Raw genomic sequence first — 18,205 nt, 5'->3', positions numbered from 1 at the left:
GGGCTGCATAACCGCTAAGCTCCCTAATTCCTAGAGGAACTTTGCCACCACTTTGAAACATCAGAGGCATGAATTCTCTGTGGAGGATGTCATTGGCCATCTGAGTGTTGAGCAGAATTCAAGGGCAATGGACTCACACGGAAAAGGGGTCGAAGGAACTTCTGTTGCCAACATGGTTAACCAGAGGAACCATAACTCCCACAAAGCCCAAGGGAAAGAACGGTGTCCAACACAATACCGACTTTAAGAAGAAGGGTAAGAAGACCTTCAAGAAGAACAAGAAGGATGAGGGTTGCTTTACTTGTGGTTCGGTTGAACACTGGGCCAACAAGTGCCCTAACAAGTACAGGAAGCCAGGACAGGACTCCAAGTCTGTCAACATGATTGTGGGCAACAATGAGAATGGTGCACCTGGGTACGGTAATTTATTTACTGTTTTTTCAGTGTTTCAGTCCACCAATTGGTGGGTGGACACAGGTGCAGGTGTTCATGTGTGTGCTGACATTTAATTGTTTTCTTCTTACCAGGTCACAGGCCACGGGTCCGTATTGATGGGGAATGGCGCGAGTTCTTCTGTTCATGGTGTTGGCACGGTCGATCTGAAGTTTACTTCGGGAAGGATCGTGCAACTGAAGAACGTGCAGCATGTCCCTGCCATCAAGAAGAACCTCGTTAGTGGCTCCCTTCTATGTAGAGAAGGGTTTAAGTTGGTTTTCGAGTCTAATAAATTAGTTGTTATGAAATATGAACTCTTTGTTGGAAAAGCTTATGAGAGCGGAGGGATGTTTCGCCTTTCCCTCGCAGATTTTTGTAATAAAGTCGTGAACAATATTCATTCGAATGTTAATGAATCTGAAGTTTGGCATTCACGTCTTTGTCACATTAGTTTCGGTGTTATGACGCGGCTAGCCAAGTTGGATTTAATCCTAAGTTTCACCTTAGCCAAAGGTTCTAAGTGCCTTTCATGTGTGCAAACTAAGCAACCTCGCAAGCCTCATAAGGCCGCGAAGGAGAGACACTTGGCACCATTAGAACTCACACATTCTGATATTTGTGAGATGAATGGTGTGTTGACTAAAGGTGGAAAGAAATACTTCATGACGTTGATAGACGATTCCACTAGATATTGCTATGTGTATCTGTTAAATACTAAAGATGAGGCTCTACACTACTTTAAAATCTATAAGGCAGAAGTTGAGAATCAACTTGAAAAGAAAATTAACGAGTCCAATCAGGTCGTGGTGGAGAGTACTTCTCGAGTGAGTTTGATTCCTTTTGTGCGGAACATGGCATTATTCTTGAGAGGACGCCTCCCTGTTCACCCCATTCAAATGGGGTTGCCGAGCAAAAAAACCGTACTCTAACTGATTTGGTTAACGACATGTTAGATACATCGGGTTTATCCAAGGCATGGTGGGGGGAGGCTATATTGACGGCATGTCATGTCCTGAATAAAGTTCCGACAAAGGATAATGAGATCACTCCCTATGAGAAATGGGCGAAGAGAAGGACAACACTTGCGTACTTGCGTACTTGGGGCTTTTTGGCGAAAGTCAATATTCCAATCCCCAAAAAGCGTAAGCTTGGACCCAAGACTGTGGACTGCGTTAATTTGGGCTACGCTAAGAACAGCGTTGGATATAGATTTCTAGTAGTGAAATCTGAGGTACCTGACCAGAAGGTCGGTACAATTATGGAGTCTAAGGATGCTACATTCTTTGAGGGTATTTTTCCTATGAGAGATATGCAAAGCACTTTTAGAAAGAAATCTGAGGAGACTCCTAAGCCTGTCATTCCTATAGATTATTATGAACAAACACATGATGAAAATCCTGAGGAGGATGATGAGGAAACCCTTGGTAGGGGCAAGAGACAAAGGACTGCAAAGACCTTTGGTGATGGTTTCTTTGTGTACCTCGTGGATGATACTCCCACTTCTATTTTAGAAGCGTATGCCTCTCCAGAAGCTGACTACTGGAAGGATGCGGTCCATAGTGAGATGGATTCCATCATGGCTAACAGGACATGGGAGATCACTGAGCGTCCCTATGGTTGCAAACCATTAGGATGTAAGTGGGTGTTCAAAAAGAAGCTTAGGCCCGATGGTACGATTGAAAAGAACAAGGCTAGGCTTGTGGCCAAGGGCTATGACCAGAAAGAAGAGGAAGATTTCTTTGACACTTATTCACCTGTGGCTAGACTGACCACCATTCGAGTATTACTCTCGTTGGCAGCCTCGCATGGTCTTCTCGTCCACCAGATGAATGTTAAGACGGCTTTTCTGAATGGAGAGCTAAACAAGGAAATCTACATGCAACAACCAGATGGCTTTGTGATAGATGGTCAGGAAAGAAAGGTGTGTAGGTTGCTGAAATCTTTATATGGCCTAAAGCAAGCACCTAAGCAATGGCATGATAAGTTTAATACAACTCTGACATCTGTTGGTTTCGTTGTTAATGAGGCTGACAAATGTGTATACTATCGCCATGGTGGGGGCGAAGGAGTTATACTATGGTTGTATGTTGATGACATACTGATATTCGGAACCAGCCTCAAAGTCATTGAGGAGGTCAAGTCGTTTCTGTCTCAGAATTTTGAGATGAAAGACCTTGGTGTGGCTGATGTTGTCTTGAACATCAAGCTACTGAGAGATAATGAGGGTGGGATTACACTTCTGCAATCCCACTATGTTGAGAAGGTGTTGAGTCGTTTTGGATATTCGGATTGCACACCATCTCAAACACCATATGATCCTAGCGTGTTGATTCGAAAGTCCAAAGGCATGGCTATAGATCAGTTGAGATACTCTCAAATCATCGGTTCACGGATGTACCTAACGAGCGCAACGAGGCCCGACATCGCGTTTGCTGTGAGCAAACTGATCCGGTTTGTTTCCAAACCGGGTGATGTACATTGGCATGTTGTTGAACGAGTTATGCGCTATCTGAAAGGTACTATGAACTATGGAATTCACTATACCGAAGACCCATCGGTACTTGAAGGGTATAGTGATGCAAATTGGATCTCTGATACTGATGAGATGAAGGCCACAACTGGGTATATGTTTACTCTTGGAGGTGGCGTTCTTTCCTGGAAGTCCTGCAAGCAAACGATCTTAACGAGATGGACAATGGAAGCAGAATTAACGGCATTAGACACATCTGGTGTTGAAGCGAGATGGCTTCGAGATCTTTTGATGGACTTTCCATTGGTTGATAAACCGGTTCCGGCTATCCTTATGAACTGTGACAATCAGACTGTCATCACCAAGGTGAAGAGTTCAAAGGACAACATGAAGTCCACCAAACACATAAGAATGAGATTAAAAGTTGTCAAACAATTAAGAAACTCCGGAGTGATAGCGTTGGACTATGTCCATACGGCTAAGAATCTGGCAGATCCCTTTACGAAAGGGCTATCACGTGTTGTGATAGATAATGCATCGAGGGAGATGAGTATGAGACCCACATGAGTTGCCATGGTGGTAACCCAACCTATATGATCGGAGATCCCGTGAAGTAGGACCTGGGAAAACAAGCCAGTGGTGAACTGAGGAGAGTAACTATACTAACCCACTCTGTTGGAGATGCAATACTCTCAAGATTGTATGGTAGGATGACTATTGTCTTAATGAGTTCCAAAGCTTATGTAAGCAAGATGCTTTCCTATAGAGCGATCTTTGGAGGAACACACCTATGTGAGCCCGACTGCTGGTCACGGTCTATGAGATTGGGGTGATCTCTAGTAAGCTCATGAATAGGCCAGGAGTGTGACTTATATGCTCCACCCGAGGGGTCAGCCTTCGGCAGCCCAGTACTAGTAAGACATATGGTGAAGCTTCTTTACGCCAAACTGACAATTCAAGACATAGTTCATTGTTCAGTTGTGAAGGAGTGTAGCTACTTGCTCTAGGTGAAGCTCAACCTTAACAGGTCTTCACTGAAACACTGGTATATCGAAACAGCAATTGGAACAGAGGACACAATGGTCCCTCGAGATCTGGTGGGGTATTGCTGAAATTTGAGATGGGCTCTAGGCCCATATAGCAATTTTTGAAAAATCTCTAAGGGCCCATGTGGGTTTATTGGCACTAGGTGGAGTGAAAAGTTTAGTCCCACCCCGGAAGTGGAAGAGGAGTTGGACCTCCTTATAAGGGTTTCTTTTCTACATGCTATTGGAGCTTGAGAAGAGATGAGGCCCTCGCGCACTCCTCCTCCGCCGCCCGCCTCGTCACGATGCGCCGCGCCGCGCCGCGGGTTGCAGGATTGAGCCGAGCCGAGCTCACACCTACGCGCTTATTTTTGCCAGACGTGTGTCGAGCCCACGTCTCTCCACGCGGCTGCGCACAAATCACATCTGCTCCACGCGCACGCCCACCGTCATTCCCTTGCTGTTGCTGCCGCCGGTGACTAAGGATGGCAATTTTATCCATGGATATCCGACCCGAATGGATAGGGTTTGGATATGCTTTTGTGTCCATGGGCGGCGCCCAAATCCGACCCGATTGTTCATGGATAGGGCATGGATATAATCTTGTACCCATGGATATACCCAAACCCGACCCGATAGTATGACTTAATGGGGGAAAATCTGCTATACCTGCCCCACGGTCATATGTCCCACAACAATTTTACACTTTTTTTTATCTAAAACATGCATAAGAAATTACACAATCCCCATCATAATTTTTTTAGTTGACATTCAATCCCCTCTGTAACATAATTCAACACCCCTTCCCTTATTTTTACCTCCTCCTTAAATGACCCGTCATTCTCATCTGTTGAAAAATACTAAATGATCTTAGGTTGTTAGTGGATGTTGATTTACCATAAGTGAAGTCTAGCCTACCACGAGGTGAAGAATGGAAGAGTTTATGTTAATATTGTGTTATGTCTTATTTATATGTCTCGAGAGGACCCAATGGATATCTAATGGGTATGGATATCCATCGAATTTGGATATGGACACGATTTTTCACCCGTAGGTTTTTTCATGGGCGGGCAAAGACTGTCTTTATGGACATGGATATGGATTTGAGATTGTTCAACCCGATCCAAACCCGACCCATTGCCATCCTTACCGGTGACCTCATCCCGTTCGCCGCGTACACGGTCGACGGAAGAGCAGGTCTCCGAAACGACGCCCTTCTGGTTCCTGTACGGGTTGAGGGGCAAATAGGTTTTTGGGCAGCGATTACGCGACTGCTCGCTTCCAATCATCTACGTCCGTGTCGTCTTCACCATCACCATATCCACCGACGCCGAACGTGCCGCCGCCGAGAAAGCTGAAGCCGACAATAAGGCCGCCGAGGAGGCCGCTGCTGTCACCAAAGCCGCGGCCTCTGCATGGCCTACTGGAGGGTATGACTCGTTTGTCCCGCTTCTACTGTTTTTTGTTTTAACCATGCTAGCGTTATATGTAGATCTTTCTGCAATTAGTGTAGTATGTGCTTGCTTGACTGAATATCAGTATGCGTTTATTTGTGTCAATGTCATGCTAATGATTTGCTCGTGGATTAATTTAATCGAGAAATTGCCTATTTACTCAACACCTAGACCCATCTCCCTCAGGGCCGACATGACCGGAGCTGGAGCACGAAACGCAAATCATAGTCGCCGACAAACAGCAAGCACTTAGATAGTAGGAGATATGCACACCACGATGACAGCGCCCTCATGAAGGTAATGTCGTCTGTGGACGTCGTCGTTATTAGCTCCGGTGAAAGACTGGAATCAAAGCTTTCACTCCGCGTTGATGCCCACTCCCCTCCCGAAATAATCTAACCACAAGGTCATCAACCAGGTTCTGCCAACCGCGGCTGACGACGATAGCACACCGAGCCCGCTGGCCCGCAGAAGGCCAGCGACAACTAGTTCTGGATTGCCCAATTCTAGCTAGCCAGAATCTGCAAGGACACAACCGAAGCAGATCGAGCGCACCAGCTCCCTCCCGTCGTCTGCGGCAGGCCGCCATTACAAGAAGCGAGCTGTTCCGCATCCATCGCCTTGGCTAAGGATGTTGCACCATTGGACATGATCTGCGTCGCTGGACCTACACCAGTGGGGAAGACCACCACGAGAGGAGCAGCATGGGAGAGAGTCCCACCGCCGCCGCGACAGCTGTCGGCGGTGAGGGGGGGGGAGCCGTAGTAGGGCTTCGCTACACTTATTCGAACAGTACTACTACTTTTTTCGGGTAAAATGGTACGAGGTTTTTTAACATGCTCCCTCTTAATTACTTTTCCTTTTCAAACGAGAGGTAAGAGTATTAAATAGATCTGAATTGTTGATTGCATTAAGTAGTGGGTTTGAATAACTCTTACATTCTTACCTCTCATGTGAAAAAAGAGGGTAAGAAGAAGCATGTGAAAATTTCTCAAATAGTACTACTTAACCAAAGACTTTGGAGTGTCTCAACCAATGGATGAAAAAACAGAACTTCCTCACAAGTTCACAACCATGTACAGAGTTGTAACTATTTAATGGTGCAATTTCTTAGAAGATGCCAATAGTTGTTCGGAATTGTATTGCCTGGTCAGCCTGATCGACCACACTAACGCCCCTTACCTTTTCATAAATTTTGAAAAGAGGACTTGTCTGTTAGGTTCCTATACAAGAAGAGTAATTTTAACATGCTCTCTCTTAGGCCTTGTACAACGCTACGTGCTTAAGGAGATACTTAGAAAATAAATCGAGTTTTTCTGAAACACCAGTGCCTATTTCTATAGGAATGATGCCTAGCCATGCATCTATACAAATAAGCATCGGTGCTTAGAGAAAGCCCGGTTTATTTCTCTAGGCACCTCCCCTAAACACCTTGCATTGTACAAGACCTTACCTCCCCTTTTTACATCGTACACATCATACAGCCATAATTGAGAGAAGACTATGTATGCCATGATATATGAAGTGCTCCTATTTTATAGAAGCAACTAAAATTAAGAAATTGTTATGGTAAAAAGAAGTCTGCAATTTGCTAATTACAGAAAGAGCAAACTTTTCTGTATACAAAGTTATGCAAGATGAGTGTGCATTTACCAGTTTGAAAGACTTCACTGGAAGTTATATTGCCTAATCATCCTATCTTAGTAGTGCTTGTTGCAATAATATTATTTTCTTATGCTAAACAATTGTTCTATTGTTGGTTAATGAAGAATCATGCTCACATCTTAGCAAGTTGGATGAATTAGCTAGCTACGGTCATATTCTGGATGTTCCTAAATTATGCCAACATAGGAATGTTCAAAAAAAAAACTTTTTGCCAATGAATCAGCCTGAGACCAACCTTATATTGTCCAATTGTGCAAATACATCACATAATTACTAAAGAACTAGAGTAGATCGATTATTGTGCCACGTGAAAAAATGGAACCCGAGACAACCAGCCAAACCAGTTGTGCCCCATAACAGATATGAAATTATACTGAACCAACTTAACTAAACACCTAGCGAGCACAGATGCCATACAGCACCCAACTTAACTAAACATACAGTAATAATATGAGCGTCAGGCCGGTGCAGGCTATTGTTCTTGATTCGTCCGATACTTAGTTTTGTCTCCGGTTGATGGCACTGTTTAAACAATGGCTGAAGGACCAAGACCTCATCACAACCAAGACGAGTTGTAGTTTTTATTAAAGTGCAATTTCTGGGACGACAAGTTGTTCAAAATTGCATTGTCTAGCTAGCCTATTCAAAGTATTCATCAGCGAGGGACAATATGTGTTTTTTCTGGAGAAATTTCTTATGGGTGTGTTAGGTTCTCGTACTATACCTTTTTTTTAGAGAAACAACTTCGGACTGTTTGCTGGCAACACATATAATTCGGCCTGACCCACTTCATGCATGCAGGTCACAAACTCCCAAACTCCAATTTCGCACCTTAAGCGCCGGTTTGTGCGCCGGTTACAAACCGGCGCATACGACTCCACAACGCTGCATATTAAAACGGGCCGGCCCATGTAGGTCCTTTTCTTAACTGGTTTTTTGCAGCCTCCCCATGATTGTTTGATGGTTTTTCTGGGTGAGTTTCCTTATGTTTTCCCCAGCACCGGTTTTTCGGTTTTCTTTTTTCTTTCAAAAAATTCCATCTTGAATTTTTCTATCTATTATTTCTTTATTTTCGTTCTTTTTATAAAACTCGTGTGCTTTTAGAATTTGTATTTTTTAAAAGTTTTGTGAACTTTTTTTAAATCCACGAACTTCTTCTCAAATTCATGAACATATTTTAAATTATGATTTTTTTAATATTTTCTTTGGTTTTCAATTTCATGAACATTTTTTTACTTTCACAATTTTTAATAATTATGAAATTTCCAACTCTTGGACTTTTTTCGTAATGTTGATCTTTTTTTCAAAATTTCATTAACCATCTCGTAAAAATTGAACTTTTTTGTGAACCTTTTCCTTTTCTTAAAAAGTCAACGGGCAACTCTTTGTGGTCAAGGTTTTGCCCGAAGATCCACCAGCTAACTGATTTAAAATAAAACACAGTTGGATCAGCCCATATATAAAAGGCTGAGATATGTGCCAGCCCAGCTACCCCAGCTTGCTCACTCGCTCGCTTTCCTGGTTCGAGCGGCCGCTTGGTTCAACCTGTCATCCGGTTGACCAGTGATCCCTAACATCTTCAAAAAAGGCTCAAACAAATTATAAAATAAAAAAACTGAAAGTACGTTTGCCTTTTAAAAAGAAAGTTCATCAAATTGACAAAAGTTCACGGCGTCCAAAAATGTTCATCAATTTGAAACCAAAGTTATGAAATTTGGAAACAAAATTGATTTTCAAAAGTTCAAAATTTCGAAAAAAGATCATAAAATTGAAAAAAGGTTCATGAATTTTGGAAAATATTGAGAAAATTTAAAAAAGTTCACACATTAGAATAAAATACACGCATTTGCAAAAAAAGTTCATGGATTTGTAAAACAAATTACACATTTGAAAGAGTTCATGCCATTGAAATGTCTTCTTGAATTTTAAATGTCCATGGATTTGAAAGAAATTCACTAATTTGAAAACTATTCATGGAATTGAAAAAAATACTTAGTGGCATGCAAAATAAATGTTCGCCAATTTTGAAAAAAAAATCACAGATTTAAAAGGTTCATGAATTTGAAAAACAAATCAATGAATTAGAGAAAAAAATGTCAAATTTGGAAAAGTTTGACATTTTTGTAGGGAACAGTAACAGAAAAAAAGAAAAGGGAAAAAACCTAATAAGAGAAAAAGTGAAATAAATGAAATTAGAAAGCAAAAGAAAAGAAAAAAGAAACATAGGCATAAAAAAAGAAAAAAGATAACACATAGAACAAAGAACAAAAAACCCAGAAAAAACCAGCTTCCCAAAACCATGCTGCACCAGCGGCTCCCGAACCTGCGTGCACGCTGCGAGCTCATATGTTTGAACCTTGTATGAAGGGGGGGGGGGGGGGGGGGGAGGGGTGCTAGTTGGAGAAATGCACTCTAAGCAGCACTTAGGTTGCATAGTGAAACTTGGTTTAAATTTTTTTTAACTCACCAACTTAATTGAGTGAAATTGAAGTCTTAAAGGGGGGAGGGGTGGTAGTAGGACTTGTCTGGTTGCCCTTTAATTTGGTTCCTGCACATGTTTGAACCTTCTCATCCTTCAAAAGAAGATGCACAGGAAAATATATGGTACTAGTATGAAACAAGGGGGGAAAAGCGGACATGGAGTATTTGATCCTGAGCTCATATGCTCCCGGATGAACAGTAAAATAAAAAAAATAGTAAAAATAAAAAAAAATCTGAATTTTTTTGTGATGAACATTGATAAATTTTCTAACTACGTGCAAAATTTCAGGTCGAAATGACATTCATGGAAGTCTGGGCAAAAAAATAAAATCGATGCTCTAAAAACACTATTGTTGGAAGCATTTTGGAGCATCAATTTTGTTACAGACCTCCACGAATGTCGTTTCGGCCTGAAATTTTGCGTGCAGTTAGAACATTCGTTAATGTTTATCACAAAAAAAATTCAGATTTTTTTGAATTTGTACTTTTTTTATTTTACTGTTCATGTAGGAGCATATGAGCTCGGGATCAAAAGAGCACTTTCGGGGGAAAGCTAGCTAACAAAGCTTAATTCCAACACGGGGAAATCTGAAATTAGTGTCTCATGTAATTTCCATTTCCAGAAACAGAAAAAGGAGGTGAGAAAGCATAATTACGGATACATTTCGATCAGATTGCATACATGAAGGTGACACGCAGAAAAGAAGATTTACAGGGATGGAATTCATGATCTCCTACGTCTGAGCAATTTCACGAGGAACGGCTATCTGTTTAGACGACAGAGAGGAGAGGGGTGGAACTTGCTGACCTTGATGAATTCCATCCCTCGGTGGACGGTGGTTATCTGTGCAAAGCTGAGCTTGGTGAATATCTCGGGGTCATGATGAAAGTCATCATTCAGTGGTTATTTCTATCTCTCAATTCATGTTTTAAAAGGGAATACGTCTTTGTAAAGAAAGTGGAACTGCAACACCACATCATACATATATTTTCACGTTCTTCCATCCAGGTCCACGATGGACATTGCTTTTCAGCTTCAGTGCTTCATCAAAAGAAAGAGAAAGAAGATGAGCATCACATTCAACCGAGGAATTCCTTCATGTTGAATAATGAATACCACCACTGCTACTACTGACAAATCAAATTGAACAGTACGACCATCACATTCAGCCAACAAGTCATCCTTCCTTGACAAAGCATAACCGATAAATACATCACATTATCCATCCATCACTGTACTGCCACTTCTTCCATGGCGCTGTGTGTTCTCCTTTCCCAGGAACCAAGAACCATTGCAGAAGCTGCACAAGTGAAGTGTGCTGTGTTCTAATTAAAATAAAGAAAAAATCTTTCGAAAACGGGATAACCCAGCCTCTATATCATTGTGATGCGCACAACCAGTGTTCTTAATTAGCACGATAAAAACACCTGCACATTCTCCAGGGAGCCCCTCAACTATGGTTTTTGCGTCATCTCGCCGGTCAAGTATTCGTCACTTCAGCGTGTACGGCGTTAGGCGATAAGTACTGGCATGTACGATTAGGCAAGGCGTCGACAGGAACTGCACCGGGCCTTTACATCTGCACAGTTAGCTAGATACATGATCAAATACGTGATTGATGTAGCTCATACCATGCGTGTAATCAACAAGTATATGCTCGTTGGTACGTCGGCAAACTCCATTGTGCATGCATGCACACTAAGGATTAGCTGGTGCATGTGCGTACGTGTGTGTGCTTCACATCAAATAGAGTCTCGCATCACCTGTGCTTAAGAGAAATCATTCACATCTAAACTTACACTTCTGAAAATAGAAAGCACAAAAACACGTCAAACAGAGCTCGAGTTTAGATACTCCACGTTCACAAAGCATAGCTTAAACAACTTGATACAAGTTTCAAACAAAACAATAACATCATCACGGTGAACGGCAGGAGCGGCAACTCAGTCTCTTCACTGTCTCCTTCTCCGGGACAACATGTCGTGAACTCTCCATCGGTGGTGATTCCAAATTGAGAGATTTTGAGTCGAGAAAGTGTGAAGAGATCAAGATTTTGAGTGGGCTGGTGTCCGACCATGCGGCGATGGTCAATGTCCTTTCAACCACTTTAATTCGATTCTCGGTGCAAGTGAGCATCGCGAGTTTGCACCCGGATAAAAAAAAGGCCCACGATAGGTGGACTTGACCATCTTAGGCAATATTTGATTGCTATTTTTCTTTCAAACCAGGAATTAATTCATTCCATTGTTCCAAAAGGCAACCATTAATTAGATAAGAAATTCGGAGCAGAAACAATATTGCCAACGAATGCGCCGGACCCTGACCCAAATCCATCGACGAATTAATCGGCAGCATTTAACCCTAATAAAGTGAAACCCAATATCACAGATAACTAATAAAAACAGCAAAGCCCATTTCTTTTTTCCTTTTGGCAGTAATTCATTTCATTGTTGGAAAAGGCAACCATTTACTTATGAAATAAGAATAAAATCACTGCTAAAGAGGATAAAAAAAACAGCGGGGATGCGGCGGACCCGGCCCGAACCCACGGATCGATCGCACTCGGAAGGAATGCCGGCGCCGGCGCAGGCTCCGTCCGCCGCCGCCGCCGGCGGCGCGGCGTGGCGCCACCTGCTCCTCCTCCTCACCGCCCTCCCGCTCGCGCTCGCCCTCCTCGCGTTCGCGCTCCAGTGGCGCGGCGGCGGCGTGGACGACGCCGGCTCCCGCTGGCCCGCTCGCCTCGCCGTGCCGGCCCCGTCGAGGCTGCAGTCCCTCCACTCCTCCGCCGCCTCCTGCGTCGAGGTTCTCGCCGCCTCCGCCGCCCCCGCCTTCCCCTACCTCCGCGGCTGGTCCTTCCACTTCGACGCGCCGGACACCCACCACCCCAAGGTACCGCCTTTCCCAATCCCACCTCCGTCCTCTCGCCTCGCTGGCCGCCGGCCGATGTGTCTGACCTGCTGATCTTTCGCCCTCCCGTCTGCCAGGTGTGCGTGCAGACGAGCACCTCCGCCGGCCTGGACCAGATCCTGCCGTGGCTCTTCTACCACAAGGTCGTCGGCGTCGCGCACTTCCTCCTCTTCGTCGAGGGCAAGGCCGCCAAGCCCAGCGTCGCCGGCGTCCTCGAGTCCATCCCCGTGCGTTCCTCGCCTGACATTTTCAACAAATTTGACTCTGCTTGTTTGGTCTTCTGAGTCTGAATCTCTGTCTCTGTTCCTCTTTCAGGGGGTGAAGGTGGTGTACAGGACCAAGGAACTTGAGGAGCAGCAGGCCCGGAGGTCCGAAACAATCTTCGCCGCGCGCGTGCCTCGTAGGCCTATACACAAGTTCATTTCGATACTCATTCTGATGATGCATATGTTTCACCTGCAGCCGCATCTGGGACGAAACCTGGCTATCAGGATTCTTCTACAAACCCTGCAACTACGAACTGTTTGTGAAGCAGTCGCTCAACATGGAGATGGCCATTGTGATGGCCCGGGTATGTCCATTTTCGGCTTACGGCAACTGTTACAGGGGTGACTAAACTTCTGTTGTATTGTTATCTATTATGTATCCATTCACACACACAAAAATAACATTTTTTCTTCGTTGTAGGAATCTGGCATGGATTGGATAATGCATCTAGACACCGATGAGTTGCTATATCCCGGTGGAGCTTCCGAGTATTCCATCAGACGCCTGCTAGCCGACGTCCCCGAGGATGTTGACATGGTTATCTTCCCTAACTATGTAAGTATATGCTGCTGCTCCTAATTATGCCTGCTAGACTTCTTATACATACAGTAGTAATTAACTTGCTTGTCTGCACTCTGCAGGAAAGCAGTGTCGAGCGTGATGATATAAAAGATCCATTCAGTGAGGTAAACCTTATCTGTCTTTAAGAACATAGTAATATCCACAAGCTCCGTTTGATATAATGTTGGCTGATGGGATATGAATTCTGTTTGTTCGGTTACATCTAAAGTCTGATACTGTGGTCTGATACTCTGATATTGTAGTTTACATTTGCTTGGAAATTTAGTTTCTTGTTGCCCTGTAATCTGGTCCAACTTCCATTTAGCCTAGTATCCTTGCATTAAGTTTTACCTGTTTTTCTTAGTGTAGACTGGCCACGGGCCTAGCTAATTTAACAAATTATTCCAAAAGAAAAGAGAAGCGAATGAAAAATAATCTTAGGCCTCCGATATGTGCAACAATTCAGTGCCAACAACAGATTATGCCTTTTGACATTCTTTGCTGTGCCTAGCCTTTTTTTTCAATAAACTGTACTAGTATCTTGCCATTTTAGTATGAAAAAGATAATCTCATATACAACCAGTGATCAATCATAGTTGTTATGTGGATACTTCACCAAGTACCATGAGTTCCTTGCATGTTCCAAACACCTATCCCATCATTCGCTAATTTTTTTACATTGCAATATCTTACCAGGTGTCTATGTTCAAGAAGAATTATGATCATCTCCCCAAAGATACTTACTTTGGCATGTACAAGGAAGCAACAAGAGGCAATCCTAACTATTTCATTACTTATGGGAATGGAAAATCTGCTGCGCGAATTCAAGATCATCTCCGGCCAAATGGTGCACACAGATGGCATAACTACGCAAAGAGCCCAAAGTAAGGACTTTTGTCCATAGCATCCATTTTTTTCAGAACGTAACTGACAGTGAGATCAAGCCGAAATTGATTCTTATAATATTGTTGGCATGTAACTGACAGTGAGATCAAGCTGGAAGAGGCTGCAGTTCTGCACTATACATACACCAAATTTTCAGACTTAACATCTAGACGTGATCGCTGTGGATGCAAGCCTACAAAAGAAGATGTTAAAAGATGTTTCATGTTGGATTTTGACAGAGCAGTAAGTAAAGCTACTTGATTCTCTTGAAAGCTGTACTACCAGATTTTTGTTTGGTCGATTTTTTTTTCCCATTGCACTAGTCCCTTTCCCCTCCAGGATCTTTTGCATTTTACATTCTTATACTAGTGGTTCTGCTTCCTCTTCCATGATTTAGGTTGCTACTGCTGCTGCTACCCTGAGTTCTGACTTGAGCATTTACTATGCAGGCTTTTATAATTGCATCAACTGCTAGTGAAGAGGATATGCTTCGCTGGTAATTTTCATGGTTCCCACAGCACCATAATTTTCTAGCTTGACTAAATACTTTCTGATTTCTAGCATGTACAATGAATAATACTCTGCTCGCAAATACATTGGTTTGGACATTTACCCAGTCTCCAGTTTTCCACTCTGACGCTAATATCTATCATGATCACAACCATATATGATGAAATTATATTTTGTACTGAATTTGGTGATACGAATTTTATATGGCGAATTTAGCATGAAAACAAATCTGGAGAAGATAGGTAAACGACAGGAACTTTTTATTTTCTTTTGGCCAGATAGGTCATGATATATTCGACCATGTTATCATAAATACAACTGATAACATGACCTATATCAGGATAACCCAAGAAATCAAATTGCCATGACTTGTTCTCCAGCACTCAGATGTCTAAAATGATTCCCTGTAGATTTAGAATACTAGCTGAACTCAATGAGTCCCTGTAACAGTTTTAGACATCGGAGACCTGGTATGCCTGTTGGCTGATTGCTCTTTTGTTAGGTACAACGAACGTGTCGTGTGGAACGATAAGCAGCTCAATCTGAAGCTTCTGCGAAAAGGAGTGTTAACTCGCATCTATGCCCCAATGGTATGCAGTAAATAACCATAGCCACACCATCAAAATGTCAGTCATATGTAATTACAGTAATATTCATACGCTTGACACTTGTGCCTTTTTCTATCAGGCGATCGTGCAAGGCCTGCGGGAGTCTGGCGTCTTCACCTCCGTCATTGCAGCAGCCGTGGACAATGCTAAAGTTCGACTGAAGGAAAGCGTTGACAGAAACAGCACCGATCCTGACCATGAAGATGGACCTAGGACATTCGTCGCAGCTAACGCTCGGAAGATCTTGAACGTCATCGAGCCCGCCCCTGCCTACAGGGATGGCGGCGGTGCATCCGCCGCTGTTCCCCCTTTGTCGCCCCCGGGTTTGGATGACGCACGAGGGGAGGGGCTGGCTAGGTGGTGACTTGGATCGGGATGAAAGAATTCTTTCTGCCCATATAGGTTGGTCAGTTAGTGACAAGAAGATGATCGTGGATGGATGGGCAGTCTAGTGACATGATTTTGGTGATCGAAGGACATAGTATGTTATATCGAGAATATATATATAGAGTGATTTTGGGCAGGCCATACTATTTTTCAGATGATGCTAGTATGTGCACCCATGCTTTTTTGTTGGAAAATGCTAGTGGAAAAAAGATGATGCTACATGCTTACAGAAATATAAGGTATACACAGAGGTGATGCGTGATGAATCCACGCTCCCTTTCTCGCGACGATCAAGCGTCTTCTCTTGCGAACGGGATGCTGATGAGATGATGTGAGCACTACCATATATTATTTGGTTTAGATTAGATAGATAGATAAATAGATGGACCTCTACCTGGTGCACGACACGCTTGGCGTTCATTGTTTTTCAGGAAGGGCATGTACTTGGATTATTTCTGACTGGTTGATTGCTAACTAGTATTTGCCAACTGTTGAAATATGAATGAAATCTATATCTAGGTAGGTTCATCGTACGTGCAAAGCTATTGAATCATCTAGCGATGCAAAACATGTACAAATTTCTTTTTCTACTACATGGCATTCATTCTTACTCCGAGGAAGAGGTATATACTTTTGTCCATATATAAAAGGAGTTTGATTCAGTTTTCGTGTAGTAGAAAACATGAGCCAGTGTGCACGACACTCAGGCAATTCTGTAGGCATCAAGAGAGAGCAACGGGAATCCATATTCACCAAGAATCAGCTCGCGGCAGCAATATTCGCGAAATGTGTTAACATCTCTACCTTGATTGGGAAGGTCAACTTTAAGCATTGTTTTCGATCATCAGATCAAGCGGCGCATGTGCTAGCTAATTTTAGTTATTGTAATAAACTTTCTTTTAGTTTGACTGACGAGCCTCCAGATTGTCTGGTAAGCAAGCTCGTAGACGATGTATCTTTATGCATTAATCAATAAAGCTAGCCATGATGGCCTTCCCTTAAAAAAAAAATCAGCTTTCGATAGCATGTGTCATGGTCCTGACATTCTGGAATATACCCAGATTACCTCGAGAGAATTCCAGATCGAAGAATCACGATGCCTGCTTGAGAATGAGAGTGGTGTGCATACTTGAGAAAGAGCTCCCTCGATATTCTGAAACTCCACCTGAATAGGTTCTCCGGCTACACCGCGTTATCAACGAAGTAATCCTTCATCATCTTCGCATGGCCCTCTGCCCTATTACGCCATATGTACCTATTGCCTTGTCAAGAACTAGCTCTAGTTATTCTTCTCCCTTTTTCTTCCTCCATTTTATTATGACCATGGCCATTTCAAAATCATCAACATCTTGATCCTCCTCCGACGAGTCCTCGAAGAACTCTTGAACAGATCAAGCTCATATATCAATATGCCATACTCGATTAGATTTTGGGGCATAAAAGGGAGAAAGGAGAAGGAAAGCAAAGCATAGCAAAATTAGTAAATTACCACGTGGTTCACTTTTCGAACATATTATGGATGAGGGAAAGTGTCGTGCAGTGGGTGCTCGATATGTGGGGCTGCAGTGGGAGAGGAAAGCCTTTGTTGGCTCTTACGGGTGCGACCGGACAGCTTGCTATTACTCGGCTCAACAAGTGTCGATGACGAGGACAACACTGACGAGGTAGAGAGGTGAGGCGTCGGGCTGTGTTGGGAGAGGAAGTGAACCAACGGGACAACACCACTCCTCTAAGAGCTTGCAGAACTTACTCACATACATCAACGATGGCCGTCGGCGGTCATAGAGTCATGTCCTCCTATCCACCAGCATTGGAGGGGATTGTAGGTATGGGCGTCCCTACAGTTGTGGCGTTGACCTTGGCTCAGCGGCTGATGTCGGCCTTTTCCTGTTTGTGCACTGTGAAGAGGAGGGTGGATGTTGTTTCGTGGCTTGGATGACGGGGCGGTGGTCCTGGAAGGCGGGCACCATGACGGTGGTGGCGATGGAGATACCTCCTCGTCGTGTGGGCGACAAGAGGTAGAACGACAGGTGGCTCGGACGGGCTCCTTTGCAGTGGTGGCGCCCCAATCCGTGACTGGGGATCTAGAAACGTTACACTTCTCCTTAAAACCTCGTGGTGGCACGGGAGAGCTACCAAAAGTGAAATTCTGTGTTTTATCATCGACGACCGCGACGATGTGGGCGTCATTATCTTCTTGAAGACGTCGTCATGGTGCTCCTCTCCGAGCCTAGGTTCTGGGTGAAAACCCTTATCCGATGTGGACTCGACAACAGCAACGCTTGGCGCCGTTTCCCCTTCTGAGGGCCTTGTGGTGGAGATTAGGTGTACTAGGTGTAGTGTGTTGGTGTTCTCGGGTCCTCCTGTGTTATCTTTCGATGGCGTAATCCACGACGAGAGACCAAAAATCAGAGGAAGAAAAATGTTAACATAATTTTTAATGTAATATTATTTTTACAGGGCGGTTCTCTGCGAGTTGTTTTTATTCTGCTGCCTATTTGTTTTCTGCTCCTACTGGTTGGGTTCCCGATAGACCGATCGATCTCGGA

The 18,205-nt window shown here is 43.6% G+C and overlaps 1 protein-coding gene across 1 annotated transcript; it reads left to right on the top strand.

The window, feature by feature from the left end:
- The first annotated feature begins 12,032 nt into the window (after positions 1–12,032).
- Positions 12,033–15,944, top strand: LOC125541532 (glycosyltransferase-like At2g41451). The gene is made up of 11 exons (XM_087543294.1): positions 12,033–12,420; positions 12,516–12,665; positions 12,754–12,806; positions 12,901–13,009; positions 13,126–13,260; positions 13,347–13,391; positions 13,963–14,150; positions 14,253–14,394; positions 14,601–14,647; positions 15,164–15,251; positions 15,349–15,944. The coding sequence occupies exons 1-11, from the start codon at positions 12,055–12,057 to the stop codon at positions 15,631–15,633; spliced, it is 1,608 nt and encodes a 535-aa protein (XP_087399420.1). The 5' UTR covers positions 12,033–12,054; the 3' UTR covers positions 15,634–15,944.
- The last annotated feature ends 2,261 nt before the right edge of the window (positions 15,945–18,205 follow it).

The sequence above is a fragment of the Triticum urartu genome, chromosome 1A (genome assembly GCF_056163025.1).
Source record: "Triticum urartu cultivar PI428250 chromosome 1A, HENAU_Tu73, whole genome shotgun sequence".
NCBI lineage: Eukaryota > Viridiplantae > Streptophyta > Magnoliopsida > Poales > Poaceae > Triticum > Triticum urartu.
Note: the sequence above shows the minus strand (reverse complement) of the source record. Positions and strands in the feature narration are given on the sequence as shown.

Coding starts and splice junctions, on each gene's coding strand:
- LOC125541532 (XM_087543294.1), top strand. CDS start 12,055: ATGCGGCGGACCCGGCCCGAACCCACGGATCGATCGCACTCGGAAGGA. Junction 12,666..12,753: donor GCGTCCTCGAGTCCATCCCC/GTGCGTTCCTCG, acceptor TTCCTCTTTCAG/GGGGTGAAGGTGGTGTACAG. Junction 14,151..14,252: donor AACTACGCAAAGAGCCCAAA/GTAAGGACTTTT, acceptor TGTAACTGACAG/TGAGATCAAGCTGGAAGAGG.